Genomic DNA, 18,257 nt, shown 5'->3' with positions numbered 1-18,257 from the left:
TTAACGGCGAAATACCGCCGGTGTGAACAAGAAGCCATGCACGAAATGTATGACGTGCCGAATCGCAATGTATGACGACATTGGCTGCTGCGTTGGGCACCGATCGCCAGAGGGGGCCGCCCACGTACCTCGATGTCCTGGAATGATCGGCTCATCATGGCGATGAGCATGTTGATCATGACGGTCATGGCCATGATCATGTAGGCGCCCAGCAGGGCATGGCCCACCCACTTGGTGAAGGGCTGGTCCTTGCGCGCGCTGATGTCCTTGATGGGAATCACGCCGAACAGGGACCACAGCAGCGACGTGTAGCTGGCGTCGATCCTGAAAGCACGAGAAGAAAAAATAAATAAAAAGAAGGACCATCTTTGCTGCGATTTCACTAACATACTTTTGTTACTATATGTAGCGTGCCTTAATTATATACGCGTAAAAGTTGCCTTCGACCCTGCCTGAGCATTGCTCACGAGAAGCTGAAGAAGTCACCGTCTAGCGTGATCGCACTTGTGACCGTACGGATGTAAGTTTCTGTAAACATTCTAGGAAGTGCGACGGCTTCACGTTGTGGTGGTCGTTTTCGAATTGCGAAGCCAACAAAAGTTTTTGGTTGCAGAAAAAGAGAAAGAGAGACAGGAAAGAAGAAGGGAACATTCCTTGAATTCCGGCCTCTTGTCCGAGAGGATTGGATGCTGAGACACTGGCGAGATTACAGAGTTACATTTTGCCGCGGCAATGGATCACTAGATGAATACACGTCACATCTAGCGGCATAGAGGTACAAGTCGAAATCCATGGCACCCCCGATCGACACCCTCGGAGGGATGACCTATGTATTTTGCATAATGTGGAAGAATACCGAAGTTGCTGCTTCTTTCGAGGCAAAGGGGGGCGAAAGCCTGTATGCAAGGTCACTGAGTAGATGCCGGTAAATTTTGTGACTAGTGATTTAACCCCACAGCCGAACAAGCAACGTGCTGAAGAAGAGCGGCATCAATCACGACTTCACAGAACAGTGAACCAGAGTCCAGTCCACTGAGTCCATAGTGTGCAGAGTTTGGGCACCGAAACAAGCGAGAAACGTAACACACTGAGGTTATCGTAAGAATATAATGCACAGATATGTTCCTGTGTATCACAAGTGCTGTGCAGAAAGAATGTAGTGAACTTTACAACCATTAGAATGAGAAAATATATAACATGACACATATGCTTTTATTATTACGTTACCATGAGCGCTGACGTCTCTTTCTAGAGAAAGACCAAGTTCTAGGTTTTTAACTCCACAGCAACAAAATCAATCTTCATGGTCTTTAACAAAACCACTTATCAAGCGTTTACAGTATGGGGAGACTGAACATCTACAGTAGACGATTAAGGGTGCCTGGGCGAGTATGTATTAAAGATGTAAATAATTATGATAAATAAATTAAGAGGCAATCAAATGCAAACCAATGAAACAAGGATAATGAAACATTGACCGCAGTGGTGGATCGAGAAGTACGAGGAAACACACGCCGCGTGGAAAGTTACATAGTGAGTATCGCGTTTGTGTGTCGTGTTTAAAATCACAGGTGCATTCGGGACTGAAGGTTAATCAGAAGGTCGTTGATAAGACTAACAAAGGAGCAGCAGCTTATATATGGATGCAAAGGCTGGACGTCTTCCGAAATGCGGGAGTCTCGGAGCAAAATTTGCTTCAAAAACCAAAGAAATGTAATAGATGCACGGCTAGGACACTTAAGTACCTGTATAAAAAGAATGCTGCCTCCCATTGAAGAAAAAAAGGAAAAAAAAAGGACCAACGAACAAACAGGAAACTAACCAGTATTACGTTCACGTCGTGTACAGCGGCCGACAGAAGGGCTTTAAACTAGGGGTGGGCGAATATTCGAAGTTGCGAATACGAACTGAATATTTCACTCTAACTATTCGTATTTGAAGAGGAACTATTCGCTATTTTATAATATTAAAAAACAAATACGAAATTTCTCGCCATAACAGACTGTTAAAGTATGGGTGCTGTTCTCTGCCTGCTAAGCAAAGTATCGGAAGTTATCAGAAGTGAAACAACGAGAAAAGTTTTCGAAGCAATGAAGAAACAAAATGGGTAATGCAAACCTTCTTTAAATTTAACATGACAACCTGTGGTTATTGCTTGTATTCTGTCATTTAGCGTATTTGGCATTTAGTCATATAGCAGTTTTATTGTTCATGCAACAGCCAGTGATCTTTCTTTTGCAACGGAGCCTTTTACATGTAGCTACGGCATACAAGTGCTTCAACAACTTTCTTTTATTTTTCTACAACGTCTGATTTTTTTTTGCAGCAAGCATTTATCTTTCGTTTTTGGAAGTCACACAGAAGCCATTTATTCTTGGCACGCTTGTTTTCAAACGGGCTGAAAAAGTGGGTGAGCGGATATTCATGCACTTTCTTAATTACAAATTAGTGATTTTATTTTTGAAATCGATGTTTTTTGCCTCGTAGTTAGTTGACTTTTTTTTTTTTGCGGTATTCAGTGCACGAGTGCTACCTAACTGTATCGGAATAGTCCAGTTTTAAATATGTGTCATTGTGTGACTATTCGATGTTCGATACTTACTACTCGTATTCGATTCCTATTCGAAAATTTTATATTCGCCCACCTCTGTTCTAAACATAATATCCGGTATGCAGAAGTAGTATACTGAATATGCGCGACGGAAAGGAAGCCAGCTATGGAACCTTATCGAATAGCGATGGTTGACAGCTGAAGGGAAAAGTTCTTAAGCAATTAGAAGGGCAGTGTTTGAAGCTAGACCAAGATGTTAAAATAAATAAATAAGTAAATAAATAAATAAATAAATAAATAAATTATGGGGTTTGACGTACAAAAACACCGATCTCATTATGAGGCACGCCGTAGTGGGGGACTCCGGAATAATTTCGACCAGCTGGGGTTCTTTTAGGTGCACCTATGTCTAAGTACACAGATGTTTTCGCATTTCGCCCCCAACTAAACGCGGCCGCCGTAGTCGGGATTCGATACCGCGAGCTCGTGCTCAGCCGCCCAGCATCATAGCCACTATAATTAACCACGGCGGATCCCGGCCAAGATGTCTAGGAGAGCGGAGTGAGTGGAGAAGATTCCGTGGTCGGAAACGGAGACCGATGAAGATGAAGCAGTGCTCCCGAGGAAGAAAGATGAGAAGGATCGAATATGGCGGTAGGTGGTTACAGTAAACACCCGAAAGTTCTCGGCCCCCTTTCAGAGACTTCTGCAAATTCAGCCAGCAAAAACTAATGTTCATTTTTTTGCGATTACCTATTTGGCAGGCACGCATGCGCATGCACCACGCCACGTGAACGCGCTTACAACGTTTTGCACCGATCGCTTATAACATGATCTAGTGAACTTAGAGTGTTTAGAGCCACGACAACAAAGGGTGCTCACGTGAGGAAAGCGTCCGGGTTGTGGTGGCAGTTGAATGTAATGTTTACGCCGCCTACTTCCTTGGTCTCGCAGAAGCCCATGGTGGGGTCGTAGTACCAGTACAGCTGGTTGAGTCCACACACGAAAGAAGTGAGGACCAGGAAGAATATGAAGAGGAACTTGGCGATGTCGACGATCATGCAGCCGAGCGAGATCTGTAGCGGACCCAGGTGCGGGTTGGTCTGGAACAGGTAGATGATGCGCGCGAAGCTGAACACGTTGGCCATGGCGAACACTCCTTCCGAGATGAGCGTCGGGTCGTTGGCCGGCCACTGGACCCGGTCCAGAACGCGAGCGCCGTACTGCCCGCTCTGTACCTGCAGCGCGGCGAGGGAGGTGCTTGAAAACGCCGTAGATGGTCGAAAGTTACAGAACAATTTGAATGCGCGCCTTTCACTCGCTGTCATGCTTTCTCTGGTTTTTAAAAGAAGGTGACGGTTCTGAAGTGAATAACGGACACTTTATCCCTTTTTTATGTCATACATGGACCACAAAAGCGTTTATACGTGGATACTTCTTGTTGAATACAAAGCTTAATTCTGCACTCCACTACGTCTGCCAACGACAGAGTGTGATCACAAAGAGTGTTTTTTGTGGCATGTATTCCTCTAAGAAGCTGACCGGAAACGATGCAATGACGGAGCGTGCCTACAAAGATGTAAACACGGGAAAGCAGCACACACACACACACACACACACACACACACACACACACACACACACACACACACACACACACACACACACACACACACGCACACGCACACGCACGCACGCACGCACGCACGCACAAAAAAACTTGATGTGCAGCGCTTTAGTAAGGAAACTTCAAGCCATCCACAACGATGTGCAAGATGATACCTCTAGGCTGTCTACATTCAGGAGCATTTATCTATTTTCGCTGACGCCTTAGCAGTAATTCAAGAACTCAAGAGCGTTCACAATATATTAGAAATCTGTAAGAGGATACACACCCTGCATCGCAATACAGGTACATGAGTCAAGGCGCACAGACACACTGAGACAGCGCTGTCTCTGTGTGTCTGTTTCTTTCTATATATACGTCCTCGTACAGTCGCGCTCACAAATTCTATCATGGATTCGAACCAACTAGCCCGCCAACGTGTTTTCATTATATGAACAAACCCGGTGTCACGCGCGCACAGGTACACATGAACACATCTCGCTAGAGGAGCTCGGAAACTCTGTGAAAATGCTGGAGTGCGCAATCGCGGCAGCAGCAGAGATCGAATTTACGTTCATGCATCTCTCGCTACAGCGCAAACGAAACGTCGAAAGCGCAGCGCATACGAAGCTACCGGCTCTGCGCGCACGCTGCGAACATCGCAGATCGCTTTGAAGATGAGGCCCGCGGGGGCGCGCAACTCCCTCCCTCGCCTCACCCCCGTGCCTCGCGGGCGTCAGGAGTGAGCGCGCATCCAGCACGCCTTCCTCGCTCGCACACGCGAGATTGAGCAGCGTTCGCCGGCTGACCCTCGCACGCTTTCACTCGCCCGTACAGCACACGGCGCGCTGCATTATCGTCCTTATTATCAGAACGTCAAGGCGACGGCAGAAACGCGCCTGGAGTGTCCATATAATTGCTCTCGCAATAATAAATACGTCTATGAAAGGGGGCGAGTGGTCACAACAAAGGTCAGAAGGGGCAAGGGCTACCGCCATTGCAGCATCAAATCATACGTGGGAAACGCGACGGGGGGCGCTATACCCTAAAACTATTCCAAACTTTTCTATTCCAATTCTGCAATCAGCCCACCGCGATTGGTCAAAAACTTTTTTGGACCACCATCACTTCCCCTGTCTGTCACGCAATGTCACGAAAACCGTGATACATCCCCATCTGATATCACGTGTACACACTGATTATGCATAATTTGACCGAACAAAACAAAAATAGTTATTTCTGATTCGACGTCGTTTTGCCATTAGCCCTCGGCTATTGATCAAAAGTTTTCGGGCTGCACCCACTTCACGTGCCTCTCACGCGACGTCACAAAACCGCAAAAACTTACCGCGTCAAAGTGACGCGTGCGCGTTAAAGATGCATCAATATGCCGAACAAAACTGAATTTTCTTCTGAATAGCCGCAGGCTGCCCCGTTCCGAAAGGAATAAAATATGGCTGCCGCCGATCGCTCCGGCACTGGCTACTAGCCCCTGCCGGAGAGCATGGGTTTATTTGCGTGTAATAAAACATTATGTGTGGCCGTGTAACGTTTTCGAGAACTTCCGACGCGTTTACGACCTCGTTCTGCCAGCTCTTCTTTGCTGAGGATCCGTTTTAGTGTCATTCTTAAGCTTCCGTTGCATGCCGCCGCGATTGTCGACGAGCCATTGCAAGCTAAGTAGGTGAAAGCGGACCAATCGCAGACGCCGGCACCACCCTCTTCATCCGGTTATCGATATTCACTGCAGTGGCTCGGCCCCATCGAATCCCTCTGCACTTGAGCATGCTCCTCGCCTCTTGTGAGCCAATTAGGTAAGACAAGCCGCTCAGTGCAGGCAATGTTATTTGTTTTTCAAGCAAACAAAAGTGACCTCCTATGAACGAGGGGAACATTTGATTAGTATTTTTTCAAACAACCCTGCGGGTGACCGCCCCATGCTTGCGTCGGCGGTTAACGCAAATTTGACGTCAGGAGATTGGAATAAAAACATATTGGAATAGTTTTACGTTATACCACCCGGGGTCTCGCTGAATGAAACTTAGTTCGAAAAGTGGCCCTCGTCCGTGTCATTGTTGCCTTCTTCCTCTCGCGCTTCAATCCTGCTTGTCAGCACATCAACTCCGATGCCCATTAAGTTGCGCAGCGCTGAGCGAGCGCCTACCAGGAGGCGGCGCTAGCACACTTTTGAGGCCACGCATCAGGTAGGTGCTGTTACATCCCGACAAATGTGGAAGCTTGGGCGAGTTTCTAACTTGCAGCAAAGCAAAGTTTTGACAGAAAAGAAGCCAACGTCAGACCGGATAGATGACAAAAATAATCCACAAGACAAGAACACGCAGAGAACGTGCGCTGTGTCTGCGTTCTTGCCTTCTGCGCTTGTTTTGTCATCTATCCTGTGTGACGTTGGTCATTTTCAGTCAGAGCCCAGCCGTTGCTCCATACTATGCTTTGAGTGGATCCTTGTAGGTCTCCGAACTCTGCCACAGTTTGGAGGTGTGCCGGTCGACGCCATAGCCTGTAGAAAATGAAACGGAGTTGGCATGGCCGGTCACCGTACAACACATGACGAAAGGAGAGGCGGCAGCAGAGACATTACAGAAGCGCTAAAAACCAGCACAGAATGATCCGCACTAGTTTTAAACCACCTGTAGCATGACGGGCCGAATTCACAAAGCTTGGCGTTCGCAAGCGCCATTGGCCGACCAAGAGAACTGCGGCAAAGAGACGCACCTGGAAGTAGGCGACAGCGCGCAGCGAGCCGGTGGTCAAGTAGAGCGAGAGCATGATGAAGTCGAGCCAGTTCCACCACTGACAGACGTACGCCTTGAGGCCTTCCTCCCAGAGCTGCTTGCACTCGGCCCACACCATGCCGGTGACCCAGAAGAGGATGAGCCACTCGACGGGCGAAGGCGCGGGGCCCCGGATGTTCTGGCGGGCGCGGTCGGTGCCCGTCGAGGCGAGGATGAGCAGCAGCAGGAAGCAGCCGAAGGAGGCGCTGTGGTAGATGAACTTCATGAAGGGCGAGCGCACCACGCGGCTGAAGCGGGACCGCGGGAAGGCCAGGTAGTAGCACGCGATGAGCGGCAGCAGCATGATGAGCCCCGCGCACAGGCACGTCTTGCTCAGGGCGTTGCGGCGCCGCCACACGGGCAGCCCCTGGTACCAGATGGAGGTGAGCAGCTGCTGGCAGTTCGGGTGCGCCACGAACTGCTTCTGGTCGTACTTGAGTGCCATCTTGAGACGCGACAGCGTGAGGCCCCGAGGCGCCATCTGGTAGGGGCCGCCGGATATGCAGTACTCCTCGGGGGCGACCTCCACCTCCTCTTCGTCGTCCGAGTCGTCGAGCAGCTCGGGGCTGGTGCGCTTGTTGAGCACGGCGATCACTTCCTCGCTGCTGCGACACAGGTCGAGCAGCTCGCACGAGTACTTCTTGCACTGGTTGCTCAGCTCCAGGTAGATCTCCTTGAACTCGTTCTCGCGCTGGGCCAGCCTGCCCAGCTCCCACGAAAGCTGCGCGACAGAGGAGCATGGGTCGTCAAGCCACGGCTCGCTTCAGCCCGAACTATCGGCCCTGCTGCGGCATGACACTTATGGCTAATTCACATTGGGGATTTCGCGAGTGCACGATCACTGACAAGGAATACTGCGGCAAATGGCGCTGCAAGTAAGTGAGCACGGCCAGCGGGTCACCGAGACTGATTATCCCTTTCCTTCGTTCTTGCTAAGGGGCCCTCCTTCGCTTTGCTCAGATGCTGTCGAGCGATGAACTTGTCATCCGCTGATGAGAGCGGCACTCCGCTTTACATGATTAATATAAGAGTGAAGATGCAGCGCAAAGCCAGGCAGCAGATTTTAAATGTAGCGCAGGGGTAAATCAACGCTTTTCCGCAGAACATCCTACAATCACTCAACAGAGGACGCCACAATCATATAAAAGCACAAACGAACATGTTACTGACACCATACTATGCCCATTTAGTGGCTATGACGTTTTGCTGCTGAGCTAGAGGTCACAGTTACGATCCCGGATGAGGCGGCCGCATTTCTATGGAGAAAAATGGAAAAACACCCGTGTACTTAATTTAGGTGCACGTTAAAGAACCCCATGATAGTGAAAATTGATCCAGAGTCCCCCACTACCACGTGTCTCATGATCAAATCGGGGTTTTGACGCATCAAACTCAAGAAGTTACTTAGAATTTAACACTATAGACATTATATTAACAGTGAGCCATGATCCCCATCTGTAAACCTTACGGAGCCTATCCCTCCGAGAAGCACACTGTGTGAGTTCCCTGCGACCTCTGCTTTCAAATGATGATGCTTTCATGTATGATGTATGTATGATGTAGGATGTATGCGTGTACTATTTGTAAAGCCGCTTCTCTTTTTTGTACCAGATCTCGGCTGTACTGCTGTACACTGTTCCTTTTGTTACGGGGGCAGAGACCTCGTCAGGCAACCATGCCTTTAGTCTCTGCCACCCGCAGGATGATGTGATTTTCCTGCAAATAAAAACTGACTGACTGACTGACTGAAAAACGCAATTCGTTCAAAGCTATCAGCAAACAAGCCTCGCAGCAGCTGTGAGGAGTGTACCACTTCCCCTGAGAGAGAGAGAGAGAGAGAGTTTAACGATAAAGGTGGAGATGTCGGCCGGAGAAGCTTGTCTCTAGCGTGCTACTCTACAACTGCGGTAAAGGGTTAGGGACAGATCAGGAGCGAAAGAGGGAAACATGAGGTGACGATGCAATACTACAATGCATGCTAGTAGAGAGAGAGAGAGAGAGAGAGAGAGAGAGAGAGAGAGAGAGAGAGAGAGATGGGGTGGCAAAGGCGGGGAGGTTAACCGGAGTTTGCTACCCTGCACTGGCCGAAGGATAAGGGGAGATAAAGACGGGAAGAACAGCGGAAAGATAAAGCAAAGGAATCAGTGTAATTCACGGTACCCACACGGTGCACAGTTCTTGCAGACGCCCTAAACACGCTGTCTTCAGCTTATTGCAGACAAATACCAAGTTATATGGCGTCCGTATGTCCATACGTGTCTCCCACACGCAAACACATTATACAAATATACCCGGAACCACGAAGAGTTGCACGAGCTCTTTGCACTGTTATAGAAAAGACCGCGTGTGGCGCTTTTATATGGAAGCAAGCACTGGTTCGAGGATTTAAAAATTTGAGGCGATGTCTGAACCACAGGTGTTTGACGCCGGCGAGCAGGATTCGCGAGGTGCTAATCAACTGTCTGAACATAACCTTGACTTGTTACAAATTATGGCGTTTCACGTGCCAAAACCACTTTCTGATTATGAGGCACGCCGTAGTGGAGGACTCCGGAAATTTCGACCACCTGGAGTTTTTTAACGTGCACCTAAATCTAAGTATCCACGGGTGCTCTCGCATTTCGGCCCCATCGAAATGCGGCCGCCGTGGCCAGAATTCAATCCCGCGACCTCGTGCTCAGCAGCCCAACACCGTAGCCACTGAGCAACTACGGGGGGTCCTTGACTTGTTGATCCGAAGACGAAGATTCAGGTCAGTTGTACAAGGCCTGCGCTTCTTTACTAATATTTTGTGACGGCAGCGAAAGCCACACAATACAATCTTTGTCCGCCAGTCTTGAATTAGCTTGTGATGGCTTCAGTGACGGCAAAGAAGACCACACAGTGGAGAGAGAGACAGAGAGAGAGACAATGAACATGTTTTTCCATAAATGAAGCTCTCGATAGGCATCCTCATTCCAGAATACCTTGAGATCGGGTGGCGTCCTGGGCCCTCGCAATCAGCCGTTGCTTATCCTCGAGGTCGAAGGTGGCTAAGGCACTCTCCCAAAGCTCGTTGGTCTGATAAAGGTTCGGATGATGTAATACCACCTGTCTGAAACCCCCTACTATGTACCTGAGGAACCCGGGTTCTGCGCAGGCAGAAGCGGCATTGCGGAGAGAATTGTGTAGGGGCTATGAGGTGATTTCTGGTTGGATCGGGGAATGTCTTGCAGAGTTCGGAGGAATCGCTCCTGCTCTCTAGGTAGTGACTTTCGTGAGGGTGCGTATGTTCTGCAGGTTAGCTTGTAATGTTGTGTGGTGTCTTGGTACGAGACTACAGGGTCCACGCGCTCGGGTTCAGATTCCTCGGCATAGGCTCGGTGGGTCAAACCTCGAGCAACGTGGTTGGCAACCTTGTTGTCAGGAATGCCGTGATGAACTGGCGCATCGATGATCATGACTGATGTTGTTCGCGGCTTTTGATTGATGATTTTGAAAGTATTGGCATGAATTTTGCCGCCAATGATGCTGCACCACACCTGTTGAGAGTCGGTCCCTGTAACTTCAGCCTCTGTTTAGAAGAGCGCGAGGGCTATGGCCACTTCCTCGGATTAGAGGGAATTGTTTCGGGGGAGTGAAATGCTGCCCTGATGTTCTTTGTTGACGATTACGGTGACTGTTGTGGCTGCACGTCTGGGGTAAGACACCGCGTCCGTGTAGGCTGTAGAGGTTTGACTCCCTTATTGCTTGTGTATGGCCCGGGCCCGGGCCTCTCTTCACTGGGCGTGGTGCACTGGGTACATGTTGCGAGGTAGGGGATGTACGGTGACGTTGTTCCAGATGGCATGGGGTAAGTTTATAGTCTGGTGCGGTGGTTGGCTGAGCGGGGCAGAGCTCCAGACGTACGAAAGCGGGGAGGTCTTAAGCCACACGGTGGAATCTTTTTTCTTCGGTATAGGTGTCGCGTCTGAATTTGGATCACATGCTTGACAATTCACAGTCGTTTGTGAGGGTTCTTCAGGTATTACAGACCATCTTTGGCCCGTTGCTGTACTCACTGCGCTTCTGCGAGCGCTTTCTTGGACAGGGTGCTGTGGTTGCTGCCTCCCTTCGAGTAGAATGGTTTCTGTCAAGACGCTCCGCTGGCTATAGCAAAGCCATCGAAGGCACTGTCGGCGCAGCTGGTAGCACCAGACACGGTTCACAAGTGCAGCGTCCCAAAATCCCATTTTTATTCGCCATCTGTCCTTATGTGACAATGAGGACGCCACTGATCATTTGTATAATTATTATGTGTCCCCTGTACAGTTTCTAACAATATTCTTTGATATTGTTCGTTCAGTTTTCATTTTAGGTCAATCCTTCGATGTTGTCTCATAGGGTCCGCTGCATTTAGGGTACCTTAGGATGTTTATGACCCAGTTTGGGTCCTCATGGTCACCGCCACACCAAGGATATGCTGTCTTGCCCGTACAAACAGCACTCTGGTGCCCCAACTTTTGACACATTTGCGGCACAGCAACGGCCGAGGAATGTACGGACGAAGCGAATGTCTGATGTATCCTGCTTTCGCATGCGTTAGTGATTTGTGCCCTTTGAAGTCGAGCTTTACACATTTAGATCGACAAAAAAAAAATCCCGTAATGCGGAGAGGTGACACAATAGGCGTCGCGAGGTTGTCATTTATTTCTGTGCCCACGTCAGATGTAACCCCAGCACTTCTGTTGCTGTCATGTGCGACAAATTACCGCTTTGGTATGTTTCCAAGAACTGACACGTTCTTGAGAATGTATAGAATAGTTTGCGTTGAAACATTAGTAGTTAGTATGTTTCTTTTTGGATCGATTCGGATCTCTCTGACTTGCCCAGGGCATTTCTGTTGAGGCAGGCGGTTAAACGTCGCCTGCTGATATTCTTGACGATATCGGTACTGACACGTAGGCCATGGTGTACCTTTCTTGAGTGAGTCGCTCACTGAAGCCAGACTCGGCCGTACACGAAGCCCTGCAGAGCCTCCTCTTCAATCGGCAACTAGATGCCTTGGTATATCGATCACCAAATTCCATGTCGCCAACTTCAGCGGCTCTTGCTGACATCGGCAGCTCCGTGCCAAGATGCTGGGATGCTGTCGGCTGGCATGACGCTTGCAGTGACGACCATTGCCCACGCTAGACAGCTTATTCGGAAAGTCGTAGGCCACCGCTGAGACGGTACGGCGTGCGCCACAAGGGTAACTTGGCCTAAATTCTTAGAAGACGCCAGCCACTTGCATAATCTCTTACTAATTGGTATAGCTCATTCTTCCCTTATTCACCTGACCATTTCCTCGGGAAATGCGGACAAAAAGTGTGGTGGCAACTTCTGGTGCAGCACATAATTAATTCGCGGGGCTAGGAGGCCCCAGCCTACCGAGGCTGCCTAGAGTGGGGTCTTAGTTCCTGTGGAACTAATAAATGTTATTTCCTTCTGAAGTTTCGCAAGCCCTAGACGAGAACGGAGGCCAAGGGTAATCGACTTCATAAGCACTTTTGAAAACCTCCAATGTTGGGTTGCCAGCAGCCTTTGTCCACAGACTCTGCAGGTTTTGTGTACGTGGTACGCAACAGCGATGTGTTCGCTCTTGATGCCTTCGCTATTCGTGCAGCGTTTATGCATGGCGGCGGAAACGCAGCTCGGGGGCAGACTCTCTTGCACAAACATGGAAGTGCGTCAGGGCTGGCACTCTCACCCACTGTCCGCTAAGACCCAGGCGGTAGCGTTTTCGTTCATTTGCTTTTGTTCTTTATGCTAGCACACGTATCGCGATCCAGTCAAGTTGTGTTTATAAAGATGTTTCGGTGTGCCAGATTAGTTTTTTGCAAAGCCTCGTTTCTAAACAATATTTTTTCAAAGAAATCTATTACAGCTTCCGGCTGACGAAGTTGGACCACGTGGGGTTCTTCGTACAGTGTGGCTTACGCGGTTCTACACCATGCAGTGGAAGTTAACATCACGACAGAGGCTTAAATTGCGAAATATACGGTAGAGCTCCAGCCTATTTTTCACAATAGGGGCTCTATAAGGTAAAACTATTCTAATCTGTTTTTATTATAATGTCCTTACGTAAAATTTACGTAACCATCGACGTAAACATCGGGCAGTGACTCGCAGTTGTTTGCAGAGGCCAATAAAACGCTCTCCTCGTTTACAGGAGGTCGCTTTTGTTTGCTTTCAAAACGAATAGCATTGCTTTACTCGACAGGTTTTTTTCTTTCCTGATTTACTGACCAGAGAGGAGGAATATGCAGAAGTGGAGAGGGTTTCGGTGGGGCCGGACCTTCGCAGTGAAAGTAGATAGCCGGATGAGGAGGGTGGCGATTGGCCCGATTCTCCTTGCTTAGCTCTCGGTGTCTGGTAAAATTGCAGCTAAAACATATCCTCCGCGAAGAAAAGTTGGCAGAGCGATGTCGTATGCGTGACTAAAGGGCTCTAAAACGTTATATTGTCACGCAACATTTTTATTATAAGCAGAGAAATTCATTCTCCCTGGCAGCACCGAGTAGCCAGTGTCAGATCGATCGGTGGGCAACGAACTCTTATTGCGATCGCAAAAGACCAGTCTTCGGCTATTAAAAAAAAAATCAGTTTTTTTCGGCATATTACCGCTTCTTAGTGCGCACACGTCACTTTGACGTGGTGAGTTTTCGCAGTTTTGTGACGTCGCATTGACAGAAAAGCGAAGTGAGCGCAGGCCGAAAAATTTAGACCGATAGTGGAGGGCTAATGGCGAAAAGAAAAGGCGTCGAATTAGAAATCCTCTTCTTTCTTGCTCGGCCTAATTATCACGCACGATCACTGTGTACACCTCATATCAGGTGTGTAACTTGCGCGCTTTTCGTCACGTCGCGCGACAGATAGGCTTTGTGCGAGTTACCTGAAATATGTTTGACCAATCGTGGATGGCCATAGTGACAGTATCGGATTAAAAAAAAGCAGATTGGAATAGCCTTACGCTACAGCGCCTGAGCACACAAATAGGAAGTGGTCCGTGTTCGACGCCCACATATTGGGCGCTCGGTGCCCAGGCCCTTTTCCTGCCGGCCTTCTATGTCGTGCCCCATTGCGTCCACACCGACGAGCTTCCAATGGGCTGCAAACGCGCTCGCGGACGATTCCCGGGCTGCGCGACAGCGTCTGTGCAGTCACGCTCAGGTTTCCATTCCGGTGCGCCTTGATCATCACCCGCCGTGGTTGCTTAGCGGCTATGGTGTCGGGCTGCTAAGCTCTAGGTCGCGGGATCGAATCCCGGCTACGGCGGCTGCATATCGACGGGGACAAATAAGAAAACACCCGCGTACTTGGCGCATGTGTTGAGAGCAGCGATAAAAGGGGCAAAACGTACGTACATGAACGTAACGCTTAGCAACATAAAAAAAAAAGCGGCTCCTCAGAAATTTTGGAGATATCTTAACGCGAACACACCTAAGCAATGCAATTTGCCGCCTAAGGATGCTTTCCAGAGAGCAAATCAGTTTAATAAGTGTTTTAACTCAAGAAAGCGGAACTTCACCAGATATATGCCATCAGCTGAGTGGAGCCGGCAACATACTCGGTGATCTAGAGCTTGTGGTGCAGATTTTTAAGCAATCTCTAGAATCGTCTGACGTGCCAGAAAACTGGAAAACAGCAATGATTGTCCCCGATGTTCAAAAAAGGTGACGCAACAAATCCATCAAATTACCTATTAATTCAATAACTGGCACATCTTGCAAAATTCTCGAACATACCATACTAAAACACATAGGGACCTTTGCGGAAGATAATAACTTGCTTAACAACGGCTAACATGGTTTTAGAAAAGGATGGTTGACGGTTACGCAGTTGATACAAACTTTTCATTATCTCGCTCTAACAATTGATAACCGCGGGTAGACTGATATAATATATATAGATCGATCAAAGGCCTTGGACCGGGTACGCCATCCTGAACTCCTGCGCAAACTACAACATACTGTCCGACCTGGCAGTGTAATAAACTGGATAAAAGCTTATCTTTCATGTCGACAGCAATTAGTTGAAATCGAACGTCAGCAATTCGATTGGACAGAGGTGTCATCCGGATTAACACAAGGGACAGTCTTAGCGCCAATTATATTTTACTGTATATCAATGACATGGAAGATAACATTAAATCAAAAGTGCGCATGTTTGCAGACGATTGTATCATATATAGGGAGATTAGGAACCATAATGATCAAGTAAAACTAAATTACGAACATGCGCAAATGGCAAATTGGTGTCAGGCATGGCAAATGAAGGTTAATTTAGACAAGACTGTTTTATGAGAGTAAGCAGAAAGGAAGATCCACTACACTAGAATTCAACTACACGATTGAACAGCAGAAATTAAAAATTGTCGATGACTACAAATACTTGGGCATTGTTCTATAACCTTATTTGAAATGTGACAAACATGTGTCACACATATCTTCCAAGGCATTTTCAACACTTTGTTCGCTTAAACTCTCTTTAAGATATGCCTCACATGACAATAATATACTAACCTACACTTCATTCGTTCATCCTGTACTAGAATATGGCATCGCCTGTTGGTTCCCCCATACCAAATAGTGCATAAAACACGTAGAATACAGAGAAAAGCCATAAGATTCCTTTGCAATAAATAAAACCGTAATGATTCAACGAAAGAACACCTTAAGAAAGCTTGTTTCCCGGCAATTTGTAAGCGTGCTAAATTCTGACGCCTTAAGTTTCTATTTCACCTCCTCAATGGCGGTTACAAACTAAACAGTCGTACGTTAGTATCTTTCGCTGAACGGCGAAACCCTAGAACTAAACATCCTAAACATAGAACGAAATATAGGTTCCACACTGACAGATTCGGGTATTCGTTATTTCCACGTACAATCAGAGATTATAATTCATTGATTAGAGATATAATTTGCTCATCCAACAATTTTCTTCCCCTGCTTGAAAATTATGTCTGCCAGTATGTATCGTGACTGTTAAAAAAAGCCGACATACACCGCATTTTCTTTTTATTTGGTTTCAATGTACTTTTTGTTGTTAATTTTCTGCTTCTGCTTTGTAGTTCTTCATTAATCGTCAAGGGCTGGTTCAGGAAGGTCGCACCCTCTTACCATACTGCTCAACTACGTTTTGTTTTTAGTCGCAATATTAACAAGTGTATAACAGTTTATCGTTCATATTTTAATGCAATGTATTTACCCTATGTCCTGCAACAGCCTCCATGTGGGGGCTAGCACCATGTATCAAATAAAATAAATAAATAAAAATATGTTGCATACGGAGGACTTAGGACAGCCTTGCGCGTAACAGACGACGGGCACAAGGACGATGAAACACCACATGTTGGATAGGCTTCCTTCCTCAGAATAGGCGCAGATATTTTATTCTTCTTTTAAGCCAGAGCGCGACGTCTTATTCGATATTCCACATCTGTATTGTCCTCCTTCATTCCTTTCGTGTTCGTGTCATCTACGTCTGTGATTTCAAACCAAACGTAAGCCGTACCATTAGACTTTCCGCCTTTCTAGACAAGTAACTCAACCGAGCCTCATCGTTAATCATAAATCCATGACAAACTTTATTTTCCAAAACATACATAATCCCACGACGTTACGACAAAGGTTACCAATAACGACGACTGGACTAGTCGTCGTTATTGAATAAAGATGGCAGCAGGGGGCCCGAAGTTAATCGTAGGCTATGCCAAGTTTTAATTTGTTACATCGCAGGCAGAACGACGCGAATATAGCGGACCCACGAAACAACACAAAGCGCTCACTTCCAACAAGTTTACTCCCGGTTCTCAAAGCCGCATTTATACCACTCAGAACGACACATAGGACACGTGCGAAACGCCAGGTAAGCACGAACAAACCCTCGGAAATTGATCCCGGCGGCCTCGTCCTCTTCGTCATTATTTCCGTCCGTTAGAGGATCCTCATCGACACGCCAAGTTATTGCCCTAAGTACGGGAAAATATCGCGGGCTATACGACACGAGCCTTGCCGATCGGCGCCGGTCTCAAGCATGAAACGCACGCACGCGTCGACGCCGCCTGGCTGAAGTGCGGCACCGCGACTGCGGTACGGAAGACCGCGCCGTGTGGCTGCGAGCGCTGGCCCGCCGCAAAGGAGGCCGTCGCCTGTAGCCTGGAAGCGCCCGCAAAGCGTCCGAAGGACCGGCCTAAACGGCGCGCCGACCCCACTGCTGCAATACGGCACCCAGGCCCGAGAGAACTGAACGGAGAGCCGACACCGCAGCCAAACGAGAGGAACGCCGGCGTGCTGTGCTTACCACGCGAAAAGAAATGCCCGTTTTTCAACTTGGCTACTAGCATTATCGATGTTTTGCGCTATATGAATGATAACGGGATTTCGAAACAAAAAATTTCACCAACCTAAACTGCTTTCGTATTAGCGTTCTTAAATTATATGTCAATGTGGTGCTGTTTGACTTGTCAAATAAATAGGCAGCGCCCATTGAACGACTCCCATTTTCATTCCGATGCGTGTGAGCTCATGGCGCCGACTCGAAACGTCGGCTCGCCATCCTCAGTCATGCAAGGGAATACGTGTAAATGGCCGTCTACAGAGCGTAGTATGGTCTGCGTGGCTTCGAGATTTCAGTCCGATTCTCCATGTCACGCAGGCTTTGTCTGCGTTTTACACGCACATTCAAAACTAGAGGTAATGCGAGAACACACCTAACGTTTCTTTTTTTTTTCTGTTTAATATCCTCGCTATACGTTGCTCACCGGCTTTAAAATAACGCTCAAGTTGATTTGTCACTCAGACCGAAGGTCCGTATGACCTTTAAGATTTGAGTAATCAAGTTTGTCGTTTGAACGGACAAGAATATTCAACCACAGAACATATCTCATTGAAGGAGACGCAATAGAGTATTTTTCATCGTTTTTTTTGTTTCTTTGTTTGTTTGTTTGTTTCATTCCTTACTTCTGCGTACGTGCTTTAACGACCTCCTTCTCTTTCCGTGGGCGCGTGCGCAACGGAGAGGGGGGTTTCTGTTTGAGAACACCTAGTCTCGATAGCGCAACAAAAGTTTAAAGCTTCCGAGATTCAGCGGGACGGAAAGTCTCTCGACTGCGCGAAAACCGAGAGCGTGGCAGGCGGCATGTAAACAGACCCCTGTATGTTTGTTTCAATTTCTTCTTGCTTTCCCTTTGTAGTGGTTTCTGGAGGTTTCTCATCCTCTTAACCTCCCAACAAGCTGGAATCTTTTGTGTTTCGCGGATGCCTTTTAGGCGCAGTAGAGCACGAACTGCGGGCCATCGAAGAGA

The 18,257-nt window shown here is 47.9% G+C and overlaps 1 protein-coding gene across 2 annotated transcripts in view; it reads right to left on the bottom strand.

Moving 5' to 3' along the window:
- Nucleotides 1–18,257, bottom strand: part of LOC135920167 (transient-receptor-potential-like protein) — a 211,262-nt gene that overhangs the window by 46,847 nt on the left and 146,158 nt on the right. For both annotated transcript variants that reach the window (XM_065454312.2, XM_065454313.2), the window contains 3 exons: nt 6,891–7,670; nt 3,434–3,789; nt 129–324 (listed from right to left, as the gene is read on the bottom strand). In XM_065454312.2, coding sequence (XP_065310384.2) covers nt 129–324; nt 3,434–3,789; nt 6,891–7,670 — 1,332 coding nt within the window. The remainder of the gene's footprint in view (nt 1–128; nt 325–3,433; nt 3,790–6,890; nt 7,671–18,257) is intronic.

Source organism: Dermacentor albipictus, chromosome 3 (assembly GCF_038994185.2).
Source record: "Dermacentor albipictus isolate Rhodes 1998 colony chromosome 3, USDA_Dalb.pri_finalv2, whole genome shotgun sequence".
In the NCBI taxonomy this organism is placed as follows: Eukaryota; Metazoa; Arthropoda; class Arachnida; order Ixodida; family Ixodidae; genus Dermacentor; species Dermacentor albipictus.
Note: the sequence above shows the minus strand (reverse complement) of the source record. Positions and strands in the feature narration are given on the sequence as shown.